At 39.1% G+C, this 21,906-nt stretch overlaps 1 protein-coding gene and 1 long non-coding RNA gene across 4 annotated transcripts in view; one reads left to right on the plus strand and one right to left on the minus strand.

Moving 5' to 3' along the window:
• The window catches only part of LOC104850715 (A disintegrin and metallopeptidase domain 3), an 81,199-nt gene that overhangs the window by 32,809 nt on the left and 26,484 nt on the right, over positions 1–21,906 (plus strand). For all 3 annotated transcript variants that reach the window (XM_019205077.1, XM_033765354.1, XM_019205076.1), the window contains 10 exons: positions 1,040–1,111; positions 1,334–1,500; positions 2,388–2,469; positions 3,635–3,771; positions 6,340–6,526; positions 8,574–8,672; positions 11,765–11,960; positions 12,619–12,709; positions 12,973–13,168; positions 18,870–18,956. In XM_019205077.1, the coding sequence (XP_019060622.1) occupies positions 1,040–1,111; positions 1,334–1,500; positions 2,388–2,469; positions 3,635–3,771; positions 6,340–6,526; positions 8,574–8,672; positions 11,765–11,960; positions 12,619–12,709; positions 12,973–13,168; positions 18,870–18,956 (1,314 nt within the window). The remainder of the gene's footprint in view (positions 1–1,039; positions 1,112–1,333; positions 1,501–2,387; positions 2,470–3,634; positions 3,772–6,339; positions 6,527–8,573; positions 8,673–11,764; positions 11,961–12,618; positions 12,710–12,972; positions 13,169–18,869; positions 18,957–21,906) is intronic.
• The window catches only part of LOC109117524, a 47,085-nt gene continuing 34,261 nt past the window's right edge, over positions 9,083–21,906 (minus strand). The window contains exon 3 of the long non-coding RNA XR_004517840.1: positions 9,083–10,763. This is a non-coding gene — a long non-coding RNA (uncharacterized LOC109117524). The remainder of the gene's footprint in view (positions 10,764–21,906) is intronic.

Consider the following 21,906-nt stretch of genomic DNA (forward strand, 5'->3'; position numbering starts at 1 on the left):
GTACTTCTGTGTTCTTCCACTTGAGCAGTTTCTATTTTATTTGAACATGGTAGATATTTAAGTCACTGCCACTTAACTGGGGTTTAGTCTGTTGTTAGTATTTGTGTGTATTGCCTATTTGGATTAATTTTTGCGATCATGTTTTACTCTCACCACATTTTCCTGGGTTTGCCTACGGAAAGGAAAACCTTCACTCGTACTACATGTGCTACCTCAAGAAAATGCATAATATGATTTATTGGGGAAGGTTACATGCAGAAAAGTACCAAAGAGGAAAGCCTTCTCTGAGAGCGCCAGACTCCAAAAGTTAGGCAGAGAACATTTCTTTCCTCTGTATCGGAGAGGAACTTTATCCATTGCATTTATTTTCTGTGAAGACTCTGTTACAGGCTACCTAGAGATTACTGAAGATCCCAAGTTGCCCTTCTTGATATTTGTATTTAATGTTTAGAAATGTGTTTGTACAAGTTTAGAAATAATATTTCAGAGGAAATATAATTTTTCCTTAAAATGAGGACATATTCTTTTGGGGGGGGACGGGGGGCTCCAGGGATCGAACTCAGGACCTGCCTGTGAGGCAGGCACAGTGTGGCTGAGCTCCATCCCTGGCGCCGTGAGGACGGATTCCTTCACTCTCACAGTGCTCAGGGTCTGTGTTTGGAAGCACATGGTTCAGTGAGGACGTATCACTGCATTATAGGATTGCAATGACAAAAAATGATGGTAGCATAAACAGACAAAGCAGGCTTAGTTGTTTAGATGAAGATTGTTCCCTGCTGCTTACTGGTGATGGTTATACACGCTTGTACTTTAACCAGTGGGCCTTTAGTTTCTATGTATATAATTATGGTAATACAGCAATTTTGTTTTAATATTTTAATTGAAAACATTATTGGGCTTATTCCAAAAATTTGGGAAGCAATTGATCAATCTAAATACACTTTTGGCTTCTCACTGCTTTAATTTATAGGCAACCTATGTAAAATATTGTAATTTAGACTTTTACACCACTGATCAAGAAATAAAATTTGCCTTTCAGTATGATTATATGGGCTCCGATATGACATTGACTGCCGAAAAAGTTGTTTTTATCTTTCATCTCATGAACACTGTAAGTATTTGTTTCATATTTAGCTAAGAAACATTAGTACAGTTCATATTGTTTATATAAATTGCATTTTCATATGTAAAAAGTGTAGTCCTACTAACAAGTTTCATCATGAATGGATTTATCTTCAAAAATAGTAAACTGACTATATTCGGATTCTGCGTAAAGACGTAGTATTATATCTGCTGTTATTCAGAATGCTGTGTACCGATCTTCTACCTTCAGATGTTATCTCACCTGAAAATAAAGGTTATGCTGTCTTCTGTGGAGGCCTGGACCGATCAAAATAAGATTCCGACTGACGGGGATGCTGACGATGTGCTACAAAGATTTCTGTCATGGAGAGAAAAGGTTTTGTTTCAAAGGTCCCATGACATGGCGTACCTATTGATGTAAGAATCGCTTCACTCACAATGCTAGATTTTGTATGTTGGCTACTAAAAGGATGTACCAGTCTTACTATTGTCATGATAAGGTGGTCTGTTAAACGTCTGTATGAGTATTGTGTTGGCAGATCACTAAGTAAATATAACAGTATAACACACTATTAATTAATCACAGTAAGCGGTTATTCCCATAGGGGGAATTAATTGAATCACCACTTCAGTATTCCATGAAGTGTGAATTCGTTAACGGGATGGAAAACTGTATCGAACACTTTATGCAGGCACAAAGAACGCAACCTGAAGCGTTAGACCAGGAGATGAGGGAGACAGGCCGCTGTGCGGGCCTCGTCCTTTACCTCACGGTCCTGTACTGACGAAACCTGCAGCTATGAGCGTGCTTTGTATTTTCTGCTAATTTTATCTGCGCATTTTAGGTAGACAGGATGCTGATATTCGCTATTGGGAATTTGTACCTTTACCTAGTCCACGCGGGTTCTTATTTTTTCTCCCCTCCCCTGCCCTCTCTTCAACCCCTCCCCCACCCTATTTACAAAGACTTTGTTTCCATTTTTTCCTTTTCCCATATTAATTCCTTTCCCTTCTTTCCTTTTTCCTACCCTTCCCAGTTCCCCTTCCCCTTTGGACCTTTTCTTCCTATTTCACATGATCTATTATACATTTCTCTTTACATGATTTGTATTTTTAACGGCATTTATATAGATTGCTGTCTGTATATCCTATTTGGAAGTATAAGATGAAATGGAAATCTGAAAGCCTATGACATTATACGTAATAATTTTAATACTAATAAACCTATGCTTTATTTAGATCGTCAACTCAGAATGACTATTAATAACACTGTGTCTCTTCACAAGAAACATTATCCTATTTAGTTACAGGGACCGTCCTTATTTCGTGGGAGCAACGTATCACGGAATGGCCTGCAATCCAAAGCTCGCCATAGGAATCGCCTTGGTATGCATGTGGCTGATGAGTCTTCATGTGTAACAGCAGCCAGTTTTGAACATTGAAATACACATCATAAAAACATATAACTCTTTAGGTCGTGAAACTGAAATATTATCTTTTTAAAGAGAGCTTATTAGGATTTTAAAAACACATGATAGTATTTACCATTGTAACCACTATTAACTGTACACATCAAAGTGTTTAGCGTACTTAAATTGCGGCTGACCTGGAACTCACTTCGTAGCCGAGGCTGAACTCAAACTCACAGAGATTCTCCTGCCTCAGCCTCCCGAGTGCTGGGATTACAGGCGTGCGCCACCATGCCTGGCATACTTAAATTACTTTGAGAGCACTCTTAAGAACTTCTTATCTTACAAGACTAAAACTATGCCCTTTAAAAAAAAATCCCATTTTACTCATCCTTTTGCCCCAAAGAATAACCACTGTATTTTTTCTGTGACTTGACAGCCTCAGCTGTCTCCTATAAGAAGTCACATAGCATTTGATGTTTTGTGAATTATGTGTGTCCTTTAATGTCATACCCTTAGGCTCATCCACATTTCAACAGGCAATATGATTTCCTTCCTTTTTACAGATAAATAACATTCAATTTTATGTACTGTGTTGTATTTCTGTTATTTATCTGTTGATGGACATTTGGGATATTCCCGTAATTTGGCTGTGTACATAATGCTGCAAACACGGGAGTACAGATAATCCTTCAGGTGCCGATGTTAACTGTTCTGCATGCATAACAAGGAGTGGGCCTGCTGAATTCTATGGTCGTGTGCACGTCCTGTGCAGAAGTATCATGTTACTAATTTCCAGCCAGTTATCCCCTCTGTAATCCTCTCAACAGCTCACCGAGGTTGACATTACATTCCCCACATGTCCGGCGACATTAGCTACTTTTTCTCTAGTTTACTAGAAACCAGTTTAAAGGTTCATACCAACATTAGTCTTATTTTATTTTGTCACTGCCATTTGGAGTAAAAATGCTGTTACTCAAGCAGAATCACCTACTTCTTTCCATATTCCTAAGAAAATTATTTAACTATGGTAAGCTAGTTTCTAAGTGTGTAAATTATTTTATATAATACGGCCAGAGTTACTTGATGAAATTGATGGCATGAAGGAATAATTTGGTCGTCTTCTTGTTGTTTTTTTTTAGTACCCAAAGACAATAACTGTAGAGGCATTTTCGGTCGTTCTGGTGCAGTTGCTTGGGATTAACCTGGGATTAACGTATGATAACATCCATAACTGTCACTGCCCAGGGACCACGTGCATAATGAACCCCGAAGCAATGTAAGGTCTTTTATTTATTGTAAATGTGTCTGCTCTTGGGAAATGTGGGTAGTAGTCTCTGATGTAAAGCCTTTTCTAATAAAACTTCTTGAAGAATATATTTATTAACTACATATTATTTAAGACTTATTAGAATTATTGGTATACAAATAGGCTTAGTATTGCTATGTTCATGGTTTCAGCAGGGAAAAAAAAGTGAATGTGGATGACTTTCTGCTGTTTACAGAGACGTGGTAGAGCTGAAAATCTCTTCAGGATCAGAACATGATTAGAGCAAAAGAAATATCTTTATAAGGCTTAATCGTTTGAGCACCAGAGAAGAAAGTGAAATGTGCTGAAGCTGAAAGTAACACGAGTCAGTAACAGATCCTGAGGAGACCAATGATTTGGGAAAGGAGAATAATGGGGATACTGAGGGGTGTTACATCTGCGGGGACCCTCGTCGGATAGCTCCACAGCACCACAGATAAAGGGTCTTCCCTGTGTGAGGCATGAGCACGTCATTGCGGATGAAACTATGAACAGGTCTTCCAGAAAGGCGTTTTCAAGTGCAAACAGGTGCCTAACGACGAAGCTTTTTACTTTCATATTTATAGCCTGAATAATTGAGGGTAAAGCAGTGCTGTGACAGAGCGAGAAGAAGGCGATACTGGGACAAGCACCAACATAGAACGGTGGCCTCCCCAAGGTCTCTCACACGGTCGCGATAAGATGAGGACGACAGGTGGACGGGAAGTATACAGCATCAGACCTCCCAAGAGATTCCACCAGGAAACACCACGAAGCGCGGGGGTGTTCACCACGTTAGACCCACAAAGCAAGTAACCGGGTCATAGCACGCGGAGGAACCCAGTGGATCCCCAAATCTTTTCTACCTGAGAACTCATAAATCACTGGCCAATGCACACTCTAGAAACCTGTCTGCACTAGCACTGAAATATTACTAAACTCATGACCGTGTAAGGGACAAAATCAGTGGGGATTTTGCAGGTTGACAGCGACGGTGAAGGGACTGTTTGTTACGATGTTGGCTCAACCTTGGTCCCTGTCCTATGAAACCTGGTGATGATGAGCACATCTGGTCCAGGTTATAGTTTTAAATTCTCTTCTCCAACAAGAGAACTCTGGAGAAAAGTCAGATTCTGTGGTCAAGGCAAAGAAAATACAAATTAGCCTGGAACATCCTGCTTCCATAACAAGAAGTTGCTCAAAGAATTGTGGAGATTTTTCAAGGGTAAAAATCCAATTTGAAGAGCTTCTCTGGTAGCAATCTGATAAAATTTGATTGTCAAAAATAATGTTGATTATGCTAATAGCCCACTAAATATAGTAGGAAATTATGAGAGTACATTAGTATAAATACAGAAGTGAAAAAATAAAATTTAATTAACAATGCAATATTTAAATACAACCAAACTGTTCCCTTCCAAATAATTACTACCTGAAAAGAATAAAAAGGAAGTTTACAGTGCAGACTGGTAAACACACATTAAGCAACTGATCAAAGTTGTTTTTGCCAATAACAGAACAAACTGAAGTCATATTATACTATTTAGGTTGCAGTGGGATAAATGTAGCACACTTCTGTGATGATGTCACCAAGGTGTGTAACTTCTGTTCAATCATGAGAACATACATCACAGTCTCCTTGGAGGCACAGCCTGCCAACTGACCTGTCATCATCCAACTTGTCAAGGTCATTAAAAGAATAGACAAAGAAAAGAAGTTAAAGAGACATAATAACTAAATGTGTGATTTATTCTAAACTGAATGTTTTTGTTATAAAATATTCAAATATTGTGATATTTGTGGAGTTTAGAATATTGTTCTAGAATCGGATGTTAAAAAGGAACCATTATTTCCTATTTTGAAGGTCCAGTGTGCCACTACAAGAAAATTAATTTGTATGAGGACTGTGTTAAAGTATTTGGCATTATTTTGATATCATATTGGTGTCTTACTCTTGTTCAGTAAATGATTACCCTTTTATTATTTTAAATCATTTTATAAAAGGTTGAGATTAAGCAAAACTTTATTAGATGCCCCTTAACATGGAAATATAAATAAAAACGTAAAAAGAATCTAAGGATCATAGATGTTATGTGCCTTGCTGCTGAATTATTTCATTTCATTTATTTGGTTACTGAAAATTATATAATGAATGTATAATCATAATTTTTCATTAATACAATTGATCATCTTTCGATCCTTGAAGTTTTTAATGTACATTTTCCAGTACTTTCCATTTTGAATGACAAATAAGACTCTTATAATGATGATTATAATAATGAAAACAAGAAATAGTGGGACGTCCTCAAACACAAGTCATTGTACTAAGGACAGTAATGTGTTTTGCGTGTTGTAGCTCATAGTACTTTCACTTCTATTTTCTATCCATTCAGTAGACTGACAGTTTAACGGAATGCGTTCCTTTGCTTGTATCTTTCCGTAAACATTAAAGCCTGCTGCCCACCCTCCTGGCTGTCCTCTAAGCGGATTTGTACCATGCATTAGAAATCACTACTTTGACACGGACTTGATTTCGTGACAAGTATCATTTACCTTTAGACGTTCCAGTGGCATAAAGCCTTTCAGCAGTTGCAGTGTGGATGAATTGAAGCTGCTAGTTTCACAGCCTGGACTCGGATGTCTTCAGAATCAAACAGCTTCAGAAGTGGTTTATGAAGCACACAGTGGAACGTGTGGCAATCGAGTTTTGGAGCCCTCAGAGCAGTGTGACTGTGGCTTGGAAAGTGTGAGCTTTGCATGGCTTCTTCAGATTTATTTAATGTGTTTCTCATGTAGACGTTTAAATGTATTGATCCAATATACAAGGGAAGACTTGTTTTAAATAACACATTTTGTCAAATATCCAAGATAGGGATTCCTGGCACATGTGATGACCACTCCTGATTTTGAAGAATCCGATGAGTTTAAATACTGGGACAGTGGTGCAAAAAATATAATTTCTTTATCATGCAAGTTTTGGTAGCAATGTCATTTTTCTGTACTATAAACACGAGTAATCAGTCATCAGTAATAATTTTTTTGTCTGTTTTTTTGGGACAGGGCCTAGCTTTGTAGTCCAGGCTGACCTTGAACTCACTATGTAGCCCAGGCTGGCCTCAACCTGTGGCAACCCTCCTGCCTCAGCCTCTGACTGCTAGAGTTACAAGTGTGTGGCACCACACCCAGCTAGTAGTCAGTAATGTTGATCCCCAAATATGTCACCTCCAAATTCCTCTCAGTCAGAGTTGACTCATTAGATCAGCAAACACGTTCTCATGTGCGTCCTCATCTCAGTTTTGTCCCTTGTATCTGAGGAAACTTCATTTACTTTTACTGCGTTCTGGTTTCAGTGCTAGGGGTCACACCCAAGGTCTCATAGATGCTAGGCGCGCCCTCTGTCACAAAGCCTCAGCCCTGGGACTCCAACTACAGTGTTCATACACCAACAGCATTACAGAATAGAAACGTAGTGTAATAATCTGGTTGTATATGGTTCTCCTTAGTCACATCTTATGAAAGGTGGAAGTCTCCATTACCACTTAGGGAAAGCAAAAGCAGACTTTGTAACACATTAACCATAAAAATACTAATTTTTTAAATGTTACCATCGTTGCCTTACATGTTACTAATGTTTTTCAGCTTTAATTGAGTTTATTGGTACATTTTAGGGATACAGTACAGTTACATTCATTGTTGGGATCTTGTACCTCTACATGAGAGGTCTTGGTTCTCATTTTTTCCCCTTGTCCCTGCCCTCCCTTCACCCCCTCCTCCCCTCCCCATCTACAAACACTTTATTTCCATCTCTTCATTATCTTACTAATTTTTAAATGTTACTGACAGTCTGTGAAACCCACCTATATGGAAGAGCATATTATAAAGAACTGTTCTTGTTCTTGTATATCTACTTAGTGACTGGTAGCATTCATCTTGAATATGAAATTACAGAACTATATATCTTGACAAAAATGTCCTTGTAACATATACAATAAAAATACTGTTCTGATTTAGAAACTCCGGTTTGACACATCTATCAAGTATCACATGGCGTACCATTTGTGGTAAACTTTTCTTATGAGAGTACATTCTAAAATAGTGATTAAAGGTACTGTACAGAAAATATCTAAACCAGTGACCCAGTCATTTATATTATCAATGTACTGTGATATACACTGTGCAGGACTGCATGTTATACTTTTATAGGACTTCAGTGAGCAGGTTTGTTTATACCATCAGCGTAGACACGAGTATTGTTCCCAGCCAACAGGAATTTCTCAGCTGCATTGTACTTGTGTGGAACAGCCAGTCCACACGTGCTTTCCATTGTTGACTGAATCATCATCCTGCAGTGCAGGACCACATCCCAAAAGCGGTCACAGGCGAAGACATGGTCACGTGGCAAATACATGCAATGCAGAAGTGGTTAAAATTCGCTGAACATATATTTATGAACAAGAAAGCTGAAAACAATTTCATTAAGTTTTTAGCTGTAAAATTTCTGGACCGTGGAATCAGTAATAATTTGATCACCATGGGGAAAATTTTGAAATCCAGTAAAGCAATATTAAAAACAGGTCCAAGTGTTGAGGATTTAGTTCAACGGCACCATGTCTGCCTGGCAGGCACGAGGACCTAGGTTCAATTCCCCGGACCCCCCAAAATAGGTACTGAAGTCAATAATCATACTGTGATTACGGCTAAGTTAGAGAAACGGTTTAATGTATTTTGAAAGTGAAATTAATTGTTTGATGGAAAATTCTTGTGTGTAAGAATATCATCGTGTTTCCTCGTAGGTGTGCAAATACAAAAAGTGCTGCAATGCTAAAACATGTTTACTAATTGGCAATGCCGAGTGTGGGAGTGGCCCGTGCTGTGATCCAAACACTTGCCTTGTAAGCACCCAAAATATTACGTTTTATATTCCTCGTAACTTTTTATCACTGTGCAAGTTTTTCACTTTTAAAAGTTTTTTAATATTAAAATGTTTTATGTTAATTTTTTTTTTATTGAGTTTATTGGTACATTTAGGGATACAGTACAGTTACATTCATTGTTGGGATCATGTACCTTTACATGGCAAGTCTTGATTCTCATTTTTTTCCCCTTACCTCTGCCCTCCCTTAACCCCCTCCTCCCCTCCCCATCTACAAACACTTTATTTTCATCTTTTCATTCTCTCACATTTTTTTCTTTTCCCTTTTTGTTCTTCCCCTTCGTATCACACCTTCCCTACACCTTTAGCTCCTTTCCTCCCATTTCTAAATGTCAGTAATCTTATTAGAATCTTATGCATTGTTGCAGAATATTCACTTTCTTTGGTTTCTTTGGCTAATTGCTGACAGCGAATGTATATTTCTTTTATGTCCTTAAATATTCCACGAGAAGTGTCCGTAAAAGGTATGTTTTTTTCTACATGGGATTAAAGATATTTTATAGTATAAGATATTTTATAGTATTTATATTATTTCATTTATTTTCAAGGTAATCGCTCTCTTCAGATGGTAAATTATAGAAATCTAACTCCTACACAGATGGTGTCAGGATTCAAAGGCCGTCCTTAAGTCTCTATTCAATGTGTACTGAAAAATATCCAGTTATTGCGTGGAAGATTAATTTCCAATTATTTTAATGCTATGAATTCTTGGTCTTGCATGTATGCAGCTTTTCATGTTCAGGCAATTTATAGTAAAATTCTGCCATAAACCACTCAGTATATACACACTGATGTGCAGTGTTCTGATGAACAGAAGACAATAAAACAACTCTCACTTTGAAAATAGCACTAGAAGAATCAGTGTGGAGGAGCCAGCCGTGGGCAGCGTAACACTGAAGGAGAGCCTGGGAAGGTGTCCGTTTTCATGAAGTGGACTGGTGATCAAGGGCGATGCCTGTCTGATTCCATGGTACAGGGATAGAGAGGGCAGCCTGGGGTTTCTCCTTCTCAGAAACAGACCTGGCTTTTCCCACCAGCAGAGCTCTTGCCTCGAACTCTTTCTCCAAAGTTGGATTGAACACTAAGGTTTTTCCAAACAATCCACGGCCATTTGTCTACATCTTACAGGAGAGTGGTTTAAAATGGCAATAATTGCTACATTTAGTAGAATGAAAATTCAGTGAAGTTGCTTGGGAGAGCCTTCGTGCTGAAGTGGTGCACTACATTAGTTCACATTGATTTTATTATGAGTCACAGCATGGATTTTGACTTTTTGCTATCTTTGAAGGCCCATAGGCCCCATATACACTGTTCCCATTTTGTCTGCCTTAAGTGTGAAAAGCTTCCTCTCTCCTTCTCTGTCTGTGCTCAAATAAATGAGTTTCCACAAAGATTGTACAAAATGGAGAAATTTAATCACTTCTCAGCCTTTTGGCTAAGATCAAGTACAAAACTGAGAAATTCAGTCTTATTTTTTTTTTTACAAATATTCTTAAGAGGACAACTCCAAGTGCTGCATACGAAAGACAACAGTCAGCCAAGTTGCTCTGCTAAACATGATGACCGTGCACCTCCCCAGTACCTAGACACTCCTATATGCAAATTCTGAATCATTTTAATAGGTCCCGTACACTCCCTTTCATGTATTAAACAGTTGTATCTGGATGGTAAATGGCACCTAGAAAGCCTAAAGAAAAGATGTGTAGCTTCGTGTTCAGGTGACTCTTTGTTCCCAGCATTCACCACAGGATTTCCAGCGTATCTATCACCTGGGTATATCTGAATTTTGTTCACCAATCTCAAACAAACTTTCTGCATATGTGACGTTGATGAGTTACTGAAACTACTTGCTTTTCCAATTGATGGTATACAATACAGATCTTCTGCTCCCCAGCATCTGTCAGTCTTAGTAGTAGAGGAAGCCAAGTGGATCGAGCTCCTTCCCGGCCCTCGGCATCGTGCCAACAGCGAAGTGTTCTGATGTCCGCCAGAGTCCGAAGCAGATCGATGACCCTCGAGGGCCCACAGGGCAGGCTCTGAAGGGAATGACCTGTAATGAACAATGTACAAGATGCCATCAAGCATTTTCATTTCTTTAAGCACAGATATCTGCTACTTATCTTGAAGAGAATATTCATGATGTCCAAAGCATTTTAACTATGAAAACCTTTTTTCCACTGGGTTTAAATTCATATGTTATTTTTTTTCTTTTATTGACTATATTGGTACATTTTAGGGATACAGTACAGTTACATTCATTGTTGGGATCCTGTACCTTTATGGGACAGGTGGTCTTGGTTCTCATTTTTATTTTAAAGTGAACAGGCCAGTATAGCAGTTAGTGCATTCTCAGTGCTGTGCAAGCACCTCCGCTCTGTAGTTCCAAAGCACACTCGGCACTCCAGAAGGAAACCTTGCAGTTTTCCCTGACAGTCTGCATTCTGTCTGTGAATGTACCTATTCAGGAGATATCCTGTAAGTAGATTCCTATAAAATGTGAACTTTTGTGATTGGCTTTAATTTAGCATAGTCACTTTAAGGTTCATCCAACTTGTAGAATATATAAATATGCTATTCCTCCCCCTTTTTTTATTGTTTATTTGTTTTGAGGCAGGGTCTCCCTTTGTAGCTCAGGCTGGCCCTGTACTCACTAGCCCAGGCTGGCCTCAAACTCACAGTGATCCTCCTACCTCAGCCTCCCAAGTATGCCACCAAGCCCAGAAATTTGCCATTCTTTTTTATAATTGAAAATATTCCATTGCATTTGTATGTGCATTTTTTTGGCAGACACCAGGGATCAAACTTAGGAGCCGGCACCTGCAAAGCAGGCATGTTGCTACTGAGCTAAATCCCCAGCCCTGTATTTGCATATTTGTTGATTTATCCATGGATGGACATTTGAGTTGTTTCTTATTTACTTTACCTGAGTTTTTCTAAATTCATAATTTAAAAATATAATGACTACGGGAAAGACAGAAGTACAATGTTCTTTTTACTTGGTAAAAAAGTATTTTTGGTTAACCCTTCAGTATGCATTCTTTTTTCTCACAGGTACTGGAGCGAGGAAATTTATGTAGGAGAAGCATAGACCAATGTGATTTTCCTGAATTCTGCAATGGAGTAACTGAGATTTGTGAACAAGATACAAAAGCTGCTGATTTTGAATCATGCAGTAACAACACTGCATACTGCTATAAAGGAAGGTGCAGAGATACAGATCTTTTCTGTATGGAACTACATGGAAAATGTAATAATTGTGCTTTGAATGCACTTATTTTTTATTATTCAGGATTAAACGAAGGGCTTTTTCACTGAGCTGCATGCTAAGCTGTTTTTACACTTATTTTAGACAAGGTGTCATTAACTCTCTAAGTTGCCCAGGGTGGGCCTAAATTTATGATCCCCTTGCTTCAGCTTCTCAGAGAGCTGGGTTATAGTCCTCTGCTACCACCTCCACCTTTCTGGAGTTCACTTTTAAACTACAGTTATTGTAATGTCAGTAATTCACATGATAGTCATATTAAAGTTGTTTTTATAAGTCCAAATTTGGAAATAAAATGACAAAGCAACTTTGAGTGATATCAAGAAGTGGAATACACTTAATAACCATAGGACAAAAAGAATAGAACATCAGTTAAATATCAGTGGGTAGGTGCAAAGGGTGGGAAACGTCAGAAGAGAGGAGGAAATGACTGATTTCTTGATCATTTCTGCAAAAAGATACCAATTTTCCTATTTTCAAATGGATAATTTCTAATACTAATTCTTCACATAGCACCAGAAGATGGGAGCAAAACATGTACAACACGTAACAACTGAGTGGTCGTTATTGTTGAAATACTGTAGTGTAATTAGTTTGTAGTTATTGTTAACAGATGACTGACTGAAACCTCTTATATTTACAGTTGCTCAGGGAGGTACAGATCTGTGCACAATGGAAATAAACTTTCAAAATGATGACTTTGGAAACTGTCGTGGAGGAAGATGTGATTTTAAGTATGTGTTTAGGAAAGCCTACATTTCCTATGTGCGTGTGTGTGTGTGCCTGTGCTGCAGTGTCACTTACTGAACACGAAAGCTGTCCCACATACAGATAAATCCATATTCTGTACTTCGTCAGATGAATGTGGTCTGAATAGCCCTAGTGATAAGATCTAGAAACACTGTGATATCTCTCCATGGCTTGACCTGTTATTTACCTGACACACTGCAAACTTCAGTAACTAACAAGTGGTTGTTTTTCTGTCTTCTTTTGCCAGCAATGTTATCTGTGGCAAGGTGGTGTGTGAATGGAAAAATGCAGAAGTGGTATCAACCTCAACGCACCTCTATAATATTCAGTACACTTACCTTTCTGGCCACACGTGTGTGTCTGCACAATTTAGGGTACCGGGGCCTCCTGGAGCAGTTGATAGAAGCCAAGCACCTGACGGTCTTAAGTGTGAAGATAGCAAGGTAAATACAAACTTTGGTTGACACTATATGTGGTGGGAATGTGTGAGAGAGACTTTTTTATATATGCTAAGTTTTACAAATCTGGTTACTGCATGTCAGGAAATGTTCATGGGCTTAAAACAATTATGATGTAAATTAGAACAAAATCAAGGCTTATACTAATTATCTGTTGTTCAGATAGAGTACATCTGAGAGGAATAACAATATTTTGCTCAAAAATGGCATTTGCACTTACAGCATGGAAGAACATTATCAGCATTATGGTAAGTAAAATATCAAAACGCATCCTACAAAACATGAAATTCTACTGTCTGGATTGCAATGGTGCATGAGAGTTCTGTGGATCGTAGTTTACATTAAAGCCTAGCTGTGGTGATCACTGAAGGTGTCTTGCCGGACCCCCCAATTCAAGACTGCAGTAACTTTGTGCCTCTACAGCTTCCTAAAAGCTAACACACATAAATAAAAGTTTTTAGAAAAAGCCTCCTCATGAAGATATTTTGGCATCAGTAACATTCAAAAGTATTTCAACCAAGGAAGATCTAATGAAAGATATCCAAGATGACCTCCGAACTTGCAACCACAGTGCTAACAAAGGACCTACATACCTGAAAGAATAAACCGTTTCCATGAATTGGAAGGTTCAATATTGCTAAGAAGTTTATGATTTCAAAATTAATACACATGACCCAATCAGAGTTACAGTCCCAGCAAGTTTATTGGTTTGTTTTGTTTTTTAGGGAGGCTGCCAAAACTGATTTAAAAGTTTATATGAAGAGGTAAATGACTAAAAGTGCAAAAGATTCAGTAAAATGTTTTAAATGAAAATAGCTGAAATTGACATTACAGATGTCAAGAATTATGAGAAAGTTAAAGTAATTAAAACAATGCTGTAATCATGCAAAGATAGTTTGTCCTATTACTAAAATGGAAACTATTACCCCAGAACTACAGATAAAAATGTTTTAACAGACTCTCCAAGAAAACTTAATGAATTGTCCATTATCCTCCAAGATAAGGACAGAGGATGAGTTATTATGAGTTTCATTATGAAAGTGTTAATGAAAAGTGAACAATGGATGGAAAGAGACTTAAGGGTCCAGAAAGATGAACGGACTGCACCGATTTTCCAAGACCCATCCAACACATATGGTTTTAAAAACAAACCCTGGGCAGTACCTGTAAAGGCATAAGAACTCTGAAAGGTGCAGACCAAAAAACAGGCCAGTTAACGTCTTTCCAGACTTTAACAGTGCAGCAGCGTTCTCTCTCTCGTCCTCTCCTTCCTATTGTCTCCAACTGGGTTCTAAGAGACCTCTCTTTTCATGGTCACTGACTGCAATCCTATCTTCTATATCTGAGAGCCTATCTTTGCATTCTTTTATTCTGTTGCGTACACTTTCTATGGAGTGTTTAATCTCCTGGGTATCTGTTTGAATCTGTTTTATGGATTCCATTTCTTTCTTATGCTGGGCCTTCATGGCTTCTATCGTGGTCCTGAGCTCATCTGTTTTTTGTCAGTTTCTGCTCTAGAGTCTCGAATCATGACTTCCATTTTGCTCACTATCTCTACGGTTATCTGGGAAATTATTTCTGTTTTGAATTTTTCTAGAACCTGATTGATCTGTTTTGTTACTTCCTGTGCTTTGAGTTCAGGGTGTCCTGGTGGTTCACTATCGGCCTTTTCATCCTCATTTGCCCTACTGTTTGCCATTGGTGGACTGGAAGTCTGTCCTTGTGTCTTGCTTAAGTGTTTTCTCATTTTTATTTTCGTTGTTGGACTGTCCTTGGTTTAATCTCTGGATTATCACCCAAATCTTCCTGATATAGTTGCGCCCTAGCTTCTGTTTCTCTAATGACCCACAGACATTCTCATCTTCATAACATCAGAGAAAACAGCTCATCAAAACAACCGAAATGCTTTATTCCAACTGATACAATCAGCAACACATTAAGATCAAGCACAACTTGGACATTGACCACCTGTGGTAATCACTAGTCTATCACCCTTAAATCATTTGAATTAAATTGAAATCAAGAAGCAGTCCAGAACATGTCTGCAGTGAACAAAATTTCAATATAGTGTTTTTACCATTTAATGGCTCAGACAGAGCGAGGATGCAAGACCCCTGATCTCAGTTAGCTGATGGCTCAACCCCATGACGCTGACTGACCTCGGGCTGCAAGGCCCAGATTGAGTTCTCCATCCTTCTGAATGGTTGAACTCCACAACGTTCTACTACAGGTTTCCCACACCCTTTCTTTAAAGATGGTCAAAGTTGGGAACTCAGAAAAATACCCTTGATGACCACCTCTGCCTCTGCAGAGTGGGTCCAAAGACTGGCACCGTCAGGAGGTCTGAGAGTGTGTGTGTCTGTGTGGGGGTGTGGGGGTTCAGGGGCGCCCACGCGGCTACCTTCCTGGCACTGGAGCGATGGCGGCTGGTCGGGAGCAGGCGTGGTTCTCCTTCCCGCGGTGGATCGGGCTCCAACTGGGTTCTAAAGAAGTCAGCAACTGAGCAACACCAAGTGTTGTGGAGAGAAGGAAGTGTTTGAGGGGCATCTGCATTGTGTAGCCAAGGAGCAGCCTACCAAGAGAGTACAGTTTTACTGAGCTAATGCAGAGAAAGGACACACAAAATAAAATGTCCCCAGATCCTTTCTTGCCATGGCTTTGTGAGCAGAGAACCAGTGGACACCCTGTTCTCCCAGGACCCAAGCAGGAGTGAGCAGCTTCTCCCACCACAAGTGTTAAATGACCAGTTATCCCGAAAGCTCCAGATATCCTGACAGTGTTGGTACAAACAAAAACTGCTGGAACCAGGTTTAGAGCACTGTAACCTCATATCTGACTTATTTCAAACAAAAGCCATTCTTCAGACCAAACACCAGGAAAATCTTAATTTGCATGAGGAGATGACACCAGCATCATGAAAGACAGAGATGTTAGAATTATCCTTCTAAAACTATAAGCAGCCATCATGAAGGTTTCATTGAGCCACTACAGACATGTCTGAAACGAAAAAAGAAATAAAGTTTTAGCAACAACAGAGAAGATATAAAGATGAACCAATCAAAAAACTTGGAGTCGAAAAGTAAAATATAGATGTGAAGGGCTCAGGAACAGAATGAAAGGGACAGGAGATGAGAATCAGGAAGGGAAAGAGAAGACAATAGAATTCCAATCAGCAACACAGAGAGACAAGGACCAATTAAAATTTATAAAGACTGAAAGACACATGGAAATACAAGAAATGATATAACTTGAATTCATGTCACTGTCCTGATTATCCAACTTTGTCAAAAGGAATGAACCTATATGTCAAAAATTGTATGGACCTAATGTAGAAATATTCAGGGAAATCTACAGCCTGATATAGCACAACATATTTTCTGAAAATTAAAGCAGTATATCTTAATGAAATGACATCTCTGTACAGAAGGACAATCACAGTGACTGAAATGAACCAGCTAGAACTTTGACATGCTTATACCGCAGGAGATCACCAGGAGAATTAGCTATCATCATTTGTAACACAGGAATCCAGCAGATTTCCTCTAGAGAAAGCTCCCGTGTGATTGAAAGCCTTTTTGTTTGTCACATTATCAGTGGATCAGCCCTGAAAGGTTTGCAGCTGTCTGATCTTACCAGTGATTCTCTGCCTGGGCGAGACTGGTCCTTTGCACACAGCCCGCTCATGAATGTTGTTTTGGTGGAAGGAGGTGGAAGGGTGAGCAAAGGGAGAGACAGAGACAGATATAAAGGGGAGAGAGGGAAAAAAAGGGAGGGAGGGGAGGAAGGAATGTAAAACCAGAGACTTTCATAGTCTCATTTTTCAAAGGTTCTTCCACTGAAGACTTATACTTTATGTGGTATTCGTTGCATTTAAAGGTCTGTGATGCCTTTGAAGAATGATTCAGGTAATTTACCTGGCTTTTTCTCATTGAGCAATTAGATGCTCTGGGTTAACATATGTTTCTACACTAATATCATTTTAATTTAAAAAGATGCCCCTAATTCTAATCTTTGTGTGACTGAGGTTTGTCAAACAACAGTCTTTACTTGGAAGCTGACTTTTAGGCTGTGATACATCCAGGGCTTTAACGGAGTAACGCTTATTCTAGAGGACAGCAGCTTGGATTCTATAATCCCATTGCTTTTGTTGCTCTAGGAAGCAACACCCTTGTTATGGCTTATGTCTAGAAGCACCCCAAACCCTCATGCAGTCATTGAAGGGGCTTCTCCGAAGTGGCTGAATCCAGAGTGTGTGGTGCTGGGATCATGGATTTGGGATTACTAACTCAGCCCACTGTCGGCTTGGCAAAGTTCTGGCCAAGGTTAGGGTGTAACCTAACCTTACTATACCCGCCCGAGGGTGGGTGGCAGGCATAAAACGTAAGGGGCAGAAAGAGGGCCAATGTGCTCCTGCCTGCCTGCTTGCCATGGACTGTTTCTCCTCTAAATTGACCCTCTGCCACACCACCCTGTCTTGGAGCCAGCCAACTACAGACTGCAACCTCTACAGACTGTGAGCTAAATAAGCCTTTCTTCCTTTAACTTTGGGTGTTGAGAAAACGAATTAGGAGAACCCTTCTGAACGTTCTCCCTTGGGATAAAAGTATTGCGCTGGCTGCATCCTGTGACTGAAAGCAAGGGGAGGGCTGGTGCTGGCGTTGAGCAGACCTTGTTCTGCGGCTTGGTGGATAACTCGCCCTGCAGAGCCCCGCGTCAGCAGCCCCTGCCCTCCAGCTCTGCTCTTCTCCGCAGGCTGAGCTGCAGCTCTGCTAGAGCCCTGTCAGGCTGCTCTCTGGGTTCCATTGGTGGCTTTCTCACGCCCTCCTCTGGTCACCGGTGTGTTGTGAAATCTCGGGAAGTCCCTGAACCCTTCCCTTCTTCAGATGGGCTCATCTTGAGTCTTCTGAATTATCAGCATCTATTAGGAACAGGAGGCCTCTGTGTGCATCAGTGTGTCCGTTTGAACTGGGATCACTCTGTTTTCAAAGTAATTCAAATCCATACTTTATCCCCTTGTTATTGTACACTGTTCACTTGATTTCAGAAAAGTAGGAAGGTAGAACCTTGAGTCATCCTCACTAAATGTGGGTCCTTTCAAAAATTGTATTTAACATACATCCACATCTACATGTATCAATACCTAAGGAAATATACGATAGATTAGAGAGATGTGCTTAATTTCTTATTCATCAACATGAAAAACGTGTATCTCCTTTTGCAATTATAATAAAAATTCTAAATAAATCACTCGGAAATTTAGTGTAATAATGTATCAGAACATTATACTACTACATGGAGATCGATAGTAATCCACATTGCAACTGTTCTTATATTGCTTCTCTGTATTTATTTCTAAATTGGTAGGGGATATGAACACACCTCAACACATTCATTTTATGATTGAAATATGTTTGAGACACTTAAACTAAAATATATAGCTTATATATAAGCTAAGCAAGAAATAGTTAACTCCTCATTTTAAACACAAAACTACAGAAAGTCTGATGTTTGTAATTTTATAAAAAATATCACACCACTTTGATACTGACTCCAAGTTCTTTTATTAGTAATGGAATCCAGATTCATGTTTGTGTATAGAAGTGACTTCTGTGTAAAATGTTTTTCCCAAATACACTTGCTTCTCTATTGACTTGATGTTTTGTTGTTGTTTGCTTTAACATTTCAGTTTTGCCTTAATGGAATATGTGAGCAGGTGTCCCGGTATGCCAACAAAACACTGTGTAGCTCAGCTGTCAAATGCAAGGGACATGGGGTATGTAACAGTCATTTTATATTTCATTACCATTACTTTAGTACAACTGAATAGCATGTTCCAAATGCTAATTTGTCTCATTTATACCACTAGTTTCTTTTGTTAATTGGAAGAAATTTCTATCCTTTTATTTGTGTCTGTTTCTTCTTCCAAGAGAAAAATATTTTGTATGTTTGTTTGTTTGATTGTTTAGGACTTGTACTCTCAGTAACATTTTGGCCCTTCTTTTAAGATCATGGTACACAGTATATTAACCCTTGTTATTCTCTTAATTGTTTTGTTATAAAATTTTAGGGTTTTTTATAGAAGAGAGTTTTATACTTTCTTCTTAATATCTACTTGTATTACATTAAAAATTTTAAATATAAAGATAGCCAATATGGAAATTTCTTTTAGAAAATTACAGCTAATTAAAATAGATTATTATTCTCAAATATATGTATATTATTTATATATGGAATCAAATTGTTATACATATTTTGAATTTAAGCTTCCGACTTCACACAAAAATGCAGTGTTATATCTTATTACAATATTGGATTAAGATTAAGGGACTGTGGAAATGGATTTAATAAAAGTTACACATATGCATTTATACATATATATATATACACACATTATATATAATTGAATGTATATGTACATATAAATTTTCACACATTTAATATATTTGTTTTACATACCATTGCTTATAATGTAAAAATTTGGGGAGAAAAGAATTTCTTTTCCATTCAGATCTGTTAAATCTCTCATTGGCTTCGGTTTATTTCCCTGTGTGGATTTTTCATACTATGTTAGAAAAGTCATGGTCTTTAGGACAATGTTAACATTTTTTAGAATCAATTTTTTAATTATACAAACTTCTAGGGTACAGTATACAATGTGACACATGTAGACAATATGTAATGTTGAAAGCAGAATAATTAAAATTACATCTCTTTGAACACTTTTTTCTTTGTGTTGGGAAACTTCGAACTCCTGTCATTTGTGATAACATGTACAGAAACAGCAGGCATTAAGTTAAGTGAACTAAACCAGCCACAGAAAGACAAGTACTACATATTCTCCATCATATGTGAAAGTTAAGATGCTCAAGTCACAGAATTAGAGGACAGAGTAGTGTCCACTAGATTCCAGGAAAGATAGAGGGAGAGGATGATGGGAGATTGGGTAACGAGTACCAAACTATAGTTAGGAAGAATGTTTCACTACCCTATAGCAGAGGGAGTAACTACAATTCATAACAATTTATTGAATATTATATAAATAATTCAAAGCATAATTTTAACTTCTGATTTAAATCTTAAAAATAGGAATAAAACAGGCACTATGGTACATTCACTTGTAAAGATTTGTCTTACACCTAAAATTATTAGCACAGAAATGTGATGAGCTTGCACACTTTTCCTAAGTATTATATTGTCCTTAAGAAGTATTATGGCAGGGACCCCAGTGAGAAGCACAAGTGGACCAGAGCATCTGGGGTGCATGCAGGTCATAGCCAGGGCCCTGCCCAGATACCAGCTGCTTGAGTCCGCCTAGAAAACAATGATGCAGGCACCCAAGCAGCAACCAGAGGCCTCCCCAGATAGCCTCAGTAAATGTGGTTAGATGCCAGCAAGAAGCTCGTGTGAAGCAGAGCAGTGGGGGTGCACACAGATTTCAGCTAGGGCCCGAGCGAAAGGCCCCCTAGAAAACAGCTGCCCAGGCATGCAGGCAACAGCCACATGCCCACCGGATACCATCTGTAGGTGTACACAGACCCCAGCGAAAAGCCCACATGGACCAGAATGGCCCTAGTACTCACAGATTCCAGCTGGGGCCCTGCCCAGACATTAGCAGCTTGGCCCACAGGCCCCCGCCAAAGGCCTGCCTGGAAAACAGCTGGACAGGCACAAAGGCAACAGCCAGAGGACTGCAGATACCACTGGTAAGTACGTGTAGACCCCAGCCGGAAGCCCACCTACACACGAGTGACTCAGGTGCAAAACCACCAGCCAAATGCCCCCCCAGGCAACAGCTACACAGGTGGACAGGCCCCAGCCAGGACCCAGCCTGGACAACAGCACAGGGCGGGGACCCAAAGGGCCACCGTTCTGAACCCAGGAATTGAAGCAGTGATGAGAAGCGAGAAAAGGCCTCGCTGAGGCTTGCTGAGAATTGAACCCCACGGGAAGAACAAAAAGTCGCCTCCAAAAAGGCACAACAGGCTGCATGTGCTGAAATGAGAAGACATGTAAACAAGTCTCAATCCAAAATTCCAGATCACCTAATGCAAAATGAAGGGGCAAGAAGATGGAATAAACTGATACTCAACCAATTCGACGCCCTGAACAGGCAATGAAAGAGGATCTGGAAAAAATGAAGTCAGAAATACTTTCACACAACAGAGACTGTGTCTATAGTGAAAGACATGATAAATAACTCTAGAAGAGACACAGATTTTAAAGGGTGGGGGGCTGGGGAACATGGTGGAATCCCAGGATAGGAAAAAAGCAGAATCCATAAGACAGCTGAAAACTGATAACAAGGAGATTAAAAACTCCACTGAAAGTTTACCCAGTAGAATGAGCCAATCTGAGGAAAGAATATCAAGTATAGAAGGCAGGACTGCAATGAGACACTAGGAAAAGAAAAATTTCTTAAAAATAGTAAGTGACCATGAGAAATCAATCCAGCAGCTACAAGATGATGCAAAGGAGACTAACAACACAGCTCAGAGTCAATGAAGAAACAGGAGAGAGGGCAAAAGACATAAAAACACTGTTCACAGAAGTAATGCCAGAAAACTTCTTAAGCAGGGAAAAAGAACTTGACATACTGATAAGTATGTCATACAGATAATTGAGGCTTACAGGACTCCAATTAGCCTTGTCAAAAAAAAAAATCACCTCAACATGTAATAGGATTCTAAAAACACAACAAAATTCTACAAGCACTTAGAGAAAAA

The sequence above is a fragment of the Fukomys damarensis genome, unplaced genomic scaffold (genome assembly GCF_012274545.1).
Source record: "Fukomys damarensis isolate Sample0158 unplaced genomic scaffold, DMR_v1.0_HiC HiC_scaffold_18, whole genome shotgun sequence".
Taxonomy (NCBI): Eukaryota; Metazoa; Chordata; class Mammalia; order Rodentia; family Bathyergidae; genus Fukomys; species Fukomys damarensis.